Consider the following 8,514-nt stretch of genomic DNA (forward strand, 5'->3'; position numbering starts at 1 on the left):
AAGATCATTAAAGGAATTGTGTATTACCTCGAATAGATTTTTAAGTGTAGATCTATACTGACGGCTTGCAACACCGTCTTATTTTTATCCAACCTCCTACAGAATGGAAGAGCTAAATTCGTCAAGGAACTTGACTCAGGAAAACGACGCGGATTTTACGATTGAAATGATTGTCAGAAGTTGCACTGTCAGCTTGATTTCTGTCATAGCAATACTCGGTCATTCCATCATCATACGAGCCATACCACACTTGTCATACACTGACATGTCCGGCGCCACTAAGTTGCTTTACAGGGCCTTGTCTATTGCGGACATCTTAACGTGTTCAGGTCTAATCTCCGGGGTCATCACATCCAGTATAACGGCAGCTACAGGACGCCGAAGTGATATCGCATGCAAAGTTTTTGGTTTACTGATGACCTGTGCTCCGGGTACCAGTGCTATTCTCATTCTCCTGCTCAACCTCGATAGGTTCATCTGCATCACCAGACCTCTCCAATACCCTTCTATCGTTACGAGATGGAAGAGTGCTGTAGCGATTGCCATCGCCATCCCGTATATTTCAGGTTTTACAACTTTGTTTGTCCTTATCCACGACAGGAACCTGTCCGTCATCCGTGAGCACAAGTCCCTCTATGTTTGCAAAGTGGCGTTTTCCGAGCCATCTTTCCTACCCTACACCCTCCTCATGTTTTCATCTAACATGTGGTTGGTAGCAGTGATTCTAATCGCCATGTATTCCAAAATCATCATGATATCGCGTCATCACATCGCTAGAATGAATGAACATCAAAAGATCGCGAACCGAGTCCTTCGTACGAATGGCAACGCTGCTCTGGCGGATGAACAGGACCAGATACGATCCGCAGCGCAGCACTTTGATCCGTCGATCGTCCGAGCTTTTCGTCAAAATATTCGCACCCTCCGAACCCCGTTGTTGATCACGGGAGGTTATCTTATTTCCTGGATACCATTTTCTGTTGTAGAAGTTTATATTTCTGTGTCAGGAGCGACTTATCTTCTCGATGGATTTCTATATAAAAGTGTTGCCAGTGCTGCTGCGATGAATAGTAGTGCAAATCTGTTTGTGTATTTCTTGTCGAGGAAGGACCTTCGACGGGCTGCCAAATGGGTAGTGTTGTGCAGACGAGAGAATTAGGGGGAGGGGGCAAGAACAATTAAAATTGTGTCGTTCCAGACCAAGTTAACATCCTACACCCTATGCTTATACAAGATGGGAATTTATATTGTTATACTTTGGCTGTTAATTAACAAAACCTTTGACAGGATCGACTCTTTTCCCCCTGCTAAATAATGGCAAAAATAAACAATCATAGGGGAGTGGTAGTGGGCGAGACCACAGTTTCGATAGCACGAGTGCATGGCATTGCCTTTCTTTGGTTCAGTTAAGGCGAAGTCCGCTCTGAAATTACTCTTATTTGAATTCATAAAGAGAAAAATCAAGGAAACAATCTTCAAGATTAAACGTGCCAGAAGAAGTTGCGAAATTGTTCATAGTTTGGCTTGTTTTCAGAAGATAGACGCATTTTTTTTATGTATGTAACGTATACGAGTAAGCCGATATCGGAGCACTTTTTAAACAAATCTATATCTCGATTATTTTATCATCAGAATCTAGTTTTATGGTACAGCTATTCTATAAAACATGGCGAAAATCAACTTACATGCACGTCAATGTAAGTCGTGCATGCTGCCCTTATTTGAGTCAACCAAAGGCGATTCTACCTTTTTTGCAAATAAGTCTATTGAGCCCGGGGGCCCACTTCCATTCACGAGTGGATACCATGCGCGACCATGGGGTCTCGAAAAGGACCCTAAACACGTAATTTCCATTTACTTAGAATGCACCCCTTAACAAGTATTGGCGTGTGAAACCCTACCTTCAACAAGTATTGGAAACGAATTAACGATACACTTAGCAAATATTCCCTGAAATGAACCCCTAAACAAGTACAGGAATGTTTTATTGTTACGGGTCCTTCGGTCGTCGGCTTTACCTTAATTGGTTTAGTACGACCCCACCTTCTACACCTCGCGCAAATCGGACTCTAAACACGAAGTTTGGGGGCAAAAAGGACATCCTTTATAAAACATTTTAATTTTGTTTTATCATCCCCGCATATTCGACCCTAAACACGTAATTTTCCTAGCGAAATAGATACCCTTTTTTCATTATTTTTGTGTTTTTGACACCCTTATCACGTTACGCACGTAACGTGCCCTATCGTGAAAAAGACATCCTTTTTACGTGTTTTTTTGGTCGCGCATGGTATCCACTCGCCAATGTAAGTGGCCCCCCCCCCCAACTTCTAAAGGATCCATGGCGAAGAAGAACACTAGTGAATTTCGCCGTGGGCAATTGTCGACAAGTGTGTCTATTGCAACATTATGGTGCCGAAATGAAGTAAAATTATCATCAGGGCGATTCCATGCGTGTCGTACGGGACATTTTGTCAACAATTACTAGTCTCAAGCTGATTGCTTGAGCAATGAAAAATCATTTTTGGTCAACAATAAAGTTATAGTGGGTAGTCGTGAGAAAAACTGATTACCAACAAAAAATATTTGATTATGACTGAATTAAGGGCGAAAATGTGTGTCGTCTGGAAGTCAGAAATGACCCGTACAACACGCAACATTTTTACCTCTATTTCACCCATGGACAGCATATTCAGTACATGTAGGTATTCTTTCTAATGATGTAAATTTTGATTCGCACCAAAGGCGGGTACGACTGCAATTAATGAATCCAGATGTGAATGAGTAACATGAGTTAGTAGCCATATTATTTGCAAATCTGTTTACAATGTAATTAGCTTAAGAACTGAATTACTAAGAGGTGTTTATCAAACAATTATAATGTAAATGATTAAAAATGTGTTTTGAAACGGATTTTAATGCAACCCTTGTAGGATTATGACATCTGGATTCATTCGTTGCAGTCATGCCTTACTTTGGCGCCAATCAAAATTTATATTACCGCAAAGAATACTTACTGATTATTCAAGCTTTAACACATTCCACATAATTTTTTTATCAAATTATTCGGAAAATGTACTCATAGGTCATATTATGGTTATTTGCATACGAAATATATTTTTTTCTTAGATTAGGGATTTGTGAGGTGCCATTTTTTAACTCATACTTATATAATCTATATATATGTATATATATATATATATATATATATATATATATGTAGAATCATCCCACCTAATTCAAAATGAAATGGAAATTCAATCATAATTCAACAAAGTGACTTTTTAGATCAATAAGAATAACGTAATAAACGTGTTAGTGCAGATTCCTGAAACTAATAAACAATCACTTCCCAAAGGGTAAAAAAACTGCATCAAAACTGCATCAAATATTCAGCTACAGCTGCATGAGAAACATGGATGCAGTAATGAAAACACACAACCAGAGAGTCATCAAACAAGCCAAGACTATAGAAGAGGAGCCGAGGCAGAAATGTAATTGTGTAAAAACACAGTGCCCTCTACAAGGGAGATGTTTAGAAACGGCCCTCGTCTACCAAGCCAGCATCCTACACGGAAACGAGGACAAATTCTACTATGGTCTTGCGGGGGGGGGGGGGGGTACTTTCAAGGCCAGTTACAGAAATCACATCAAATCAATGAAACACGAAAAATAAAAAAAAATGAAACTCAACAATATATGGAAACTAAAGGAAGCAAATACATGTACCAAATTTGATTTAACGTAGGGGAAAGAGAAGAAGTCCAACACTAATCTAAGAAAAAGTGGGATCTGCAATCTCTGGCTAGAAGAGAAATACGTCATTATCACCAATAGCAAAAAGTGCCTCAACAAAAGATCAGAAATAAGATCAAAGTGCCGCCACAGACACCGGCCAAGCCCCCCCCCCCCCCAGAAAACCAATCATCAGGTGTGACGACCCATCGCAGCACGCAAACACAACCAAGTCGTCAAACCATCAGTCTGCCTGAAGATCGCCGAAAGCGTGAAACCGACGGTAGTGGACTGAACTGACCTTGGTATGAATATATATATATATATATATATGTATGTATGTATATATATATATATATATATATATATATATATATATATATATATATATATATATATATATATACATATATATATCACATCAAATCACCTTGGAGCGCCTTGAGCATCTAACAAGGTGGATATGTGCGCAATATAAATACCCTATATTATTATTATTATATATATGTATTCTCGATGCATATTATCATCAATGTTATTTATAATTATGTATTGAAAGATGTATAATATTGTGCTTTATTGTAACACTTAAAGGGAAAACAGGATCAAATTTATGAGTTGTCAAAGTATTCATCAATACTTTATAAAGACATCAAACTTCTATTTGTTATACGTATTTTATTCTGTATATGAATTTAAGTTGTCAATTAAAAAAATGTCGATGCGATATATATATATATACAAATATATTTCAAATAACCAGAACTTTGTTGTTTCTTGATCATTTTCTCTAATTGAGGTATATATATATATATATATATATATATATCACATCAAATCACCTTGGAGCGCCTTGAGCATCTAACAAGGTGGATATGTGCGCAATATAAATACCCTATATTATTATTATTATATATATGTATTCTTGATGCATATTATAATCAATGTTATTAATAATTATGTATTGAAAGATGTATAATATTGTGCTTTATTGTAACACTGAAAGGGAAAACAGGATCAAATTTATGAGTTGTCAAAGTATTCATCAATACTTTATAAAGACATCAAACTTCTATTTGTTATACGTATTTTATTCTGTATATGAATTTAAGTTGTCAATTAAAAAAAATGTCGATGCGATATATATATATATAAATATATTTTAAATAACCAGAACTTTGTTATTTCTTGATCATTTTCTCTAATTGAGGTATATATATATACAGTGCGTATCAAAAAAAGTTTACACTTTGAAAAAGACCTGGGAATTAAAAAATATACAACCTGTGGGTATTTTTTCACATATAATCTTAGGTTTGGGTCTCATCTATCCAATGAAAGTAAAAGTTTTGACAGAATGTTACACTTGAGTGAGCACTGTCCATTTTTGTAAAGCTCGCAGAAATCTGTTTGCGCAGAAATGCTCGTTTTCACGCTGTGTCAAGTGGAAAGATCGAAATCAAACTTACCCTGCGACACATTTCTCATACATTTCCCTTGCACTTTTAGTCAATTGAAATAAAACGGATACATTCAAGCATCTTGTAACAATTTTGCCGCCCAAATTGACATTTCAACACTTAGTTAGCATAACAAAAGTTTATTTCAGACATCTCTAGCATTTTTTCACTATGTTTTTATCATTTAAAGAGGGTTTACATTTCATTCTTCATTCAATACTTGTTTCTCCACACTTTTCCCAAGTTTGACAATGATAAACCAAATGAAAAATCAAGCCTAAGCCCTTTCATGTAAAAAAAAACAGCTCAGTGTAAAGCAAATATCGTCACGATGGCCTCAGTATGTGGGGAAGTGGGGTGGGGCGCAATGCACTCTTCGAAGTGTTTTGGGCAAGGAAACAAGTTTAAAAAGGTAAAAGATATCTTCAAATCAATTTTCCTATCTAAATTCCACATGTTCTTCATGATTAAGGTCTACTTTTATCCACATAACTATTTAAAAGTTCTGCGCAAATCATTTTTCACTAACTTTTCAAAAGTGAGTGGTGCGCCTTGAGCATCTAACAAGGTGGATATGTGCGCAATATAAATACCCTATATTATTATATATATATGTATTCTTGATGCATATTATCATCAATGTTATTTATAATTATGTATTGAAAGATGTTTAATATTGTGCTTTATTGTAACACTTAAAGGGAAAACAGGATTAAATTTATGAGTTGTCAAAGTATTCATCAATTCTTTATAAAGACATCAAACTTCTATTTGTTATACGTATTTTATTCTGTATATGAATTTAAGTTGTCAATAAAAACAAATGTCGATGCGAAATATATATATATAAATATATTTCAAATAACCAGAACTTTGTTATTTCTTGATCATTTTCTCTAATTGAGGTATATACATACATATATATATATATATATATATATCTTAAAGTTTCACTTATTGGCTTCTCTAATACTATAGTAACAAAATATGCTGAAGATAAATGGTAATGCTTTCAAAGCCAATATAGTTTTTATTTCCTCGAATTTTCGACGGACCTCCGTCTTCTTCAGGAGTAAATACAATGTGTGGTATCAATCAGAGAGCGCATCCTCAGACAGATGTTGTTATGATGACTGGCTGAGGATGCGCGCCCTTCACAGAAACATACATAGTAACGCTTGTTTGTAATTATCTAATTGTTACGTAACAATTAATATTGCGCAATAACATTTCTTGTTACGCAACAATAAGAAATTTAAGAGATGAGATGATAGAACCAAGATCAAATTGGTTAAGAGAAAATGGTTCTCTCGAAAGTATTAAGTACGGATAGGTATTATTGAGCAATAAGAGAAATTCCTGTGTGATACGATACCAAACATCGTGGCGCTTGTCAAAGTATTTTTTCTTTTTAAGAACGAAACTAACGAAAGAATGAATATCCGCTTAGGAATCCCAAATCTCGGTTCATACCATCACCCTCAAAGCTCCTACATTTAACAATTATTCGTAGTTCAGCGGTTCTTCTCTCGTCCGCTGATTTGTATCCTCCCCCAAATATGCACACTTTCACATCCGCTAACGAATGTCCAGGAAGGCAGAAATGTCTGGCAACAGGAAGGTCGGTACGTTTCTTCTGAATAGATGATTTGTGGTTATTGAAGCGCATTCGGAATTTCGTGCTGGTTTCACCAATATAGATTGCTTGGGGGCAACGTGCGCAGAGCAAACAGTAAATAAAAACTATATTGGCTTTGAAAGCATTACCATTTATCTTCAGCATATTTTGTTACTATATATATATATATATATATATATATATATATCACATCAAATCACCTTGGAGCGCCTCGAGCATCTAACAAGGTGGATATGTGCGCAATATAAATACCCTATATTATTATTATTATATATATGTATTCTTGATGCATATTATCATCAATGTTATTTATAATTATGTATTGAAAGATGTATAATGTTGTGCTTTATTGTAACACTGAAAGGGAAAACAGGATTAAATTTATGAGTTGTCAAAGTATTCATCAATACTTTATAAAGACATCAAACTTCTATTTGTTATACGTATTTTATTCTGTATATGAATTTAAGTTGTCAATAAAAACAAATGTCGATGCGATATATATATATATAAATATATTTCAAATAATCAGAACTTTGTTATTTCTTGATCATTTTCTCTAATTGAGGTATATACATATATATATATATATATATATATATATATATATATATATATATATCACATCAAATCACCTTGGAGCGCCTCGAGCATCTAACAAGGTGGATATGTGCGCAATATAAATACCCTATATTATTATTATTATATATATGTATTCTTGATGCATATTATCATCAATGTTATTTATAATTATGTATTGAAAGATGTATAATGTTGTGCTTTATTGTAACACTTAAAGGGAAAACAGGATTAAATTTATGAGTTGTCAAAGGTATTCATCAATACTTTATAAAGACATCAAACTTCTATTTGTTATACGTATTTTATTCTGTATATGAATTTAAGTTGTCATTAAAAAAATGTCGATGCGATATATATAAATATATTTCAAATAACCAGAACTTTGTTATTTCTTGATCATTTTCTCTAATTGAGGTATATATATATATATATATATATATATATATATATATATATATATATTATATATATATATATATATATTTATATATCTATGGAGTATCTATCTATCTAAATATATCTATCGATCGATCGATTTTTGTATGTTATATACATTCAAATTTGTTTACCTATCTTTTTTTTTTTGGGGGGGGATGGGGCGTACAATGCCATGGACAATTAATTTAAGATGATTATGGATCACATGATATGTTTGCAATACATTTTCATATCTCATATCTAGTTTTACATTTTCATCAAGTTGTTGCATTACGCGAGTGTAAGCAAGGGTATTTTCATACCACATAATGATAGCTTAATGAATGGTATTACATAAAATATTATTTATATACAAATTTTGTTCTCTCATGTTAATATGGCTCAACATTTCACCCCGTGGAAATAATCGTTTACGTAATTACTAGACCTCGGGAGAAAATCCTCAACAAAGCTATCTTTATTTCATCATTACCTGCATTCATGTTTGACACACGGTGATACAAATCAAGCGATTATAATAATTAATTTCTTTGTTGGAAAAAATCACATTTTTTTATTTATTAGTCACTCAATTCAATATTGCAACCTTTATACGAATACAGTAGTCTCGTTTTATGTTTCATAAAGTCGTCAATAGTGGTACGTGTTAGTAGACTATTT

General features: G+C 34.0%; 1 protein-coding gene across 1 annotated transcript; it reads left to right on the plus strand.

Annotated features, from left to right (window-relative positions):
- Positions 1-265: 265 nt before the first annotated feature.
- LOC121422619 (alpha-1A adrenergic receptor-like) lies at positions 266-1,159 on the plus strand. Its single transcript, XM_041617777.1, has one exon. It carries the CDS (start codon positions 266-268, stop codon positions 1,157-1,159), a length of 894 nt encoding a protein of 297 aa, XP_041473711.1.
- Positions 1,160-8,514: the final 7,355 nt, after the last annotated feature.

The sequence above is a fragment of the Lytechinus variegatus genome, chromosome 10 (assembly GCF_018143015.1).
Source record: "Lytechinus variegatus isolate NC3 chromosome 10, Lvar_3.0, whole genome shotgun sequence".
In the NCBI taxonomy this organism is placed as follows: domain Eukaryota; kingdom Metazoa; phylum Echinodermata; class Echinoidea; order Temnopleuroida; family Toxopneustidae; genus Lytechinus; species Lytechinus variegatus.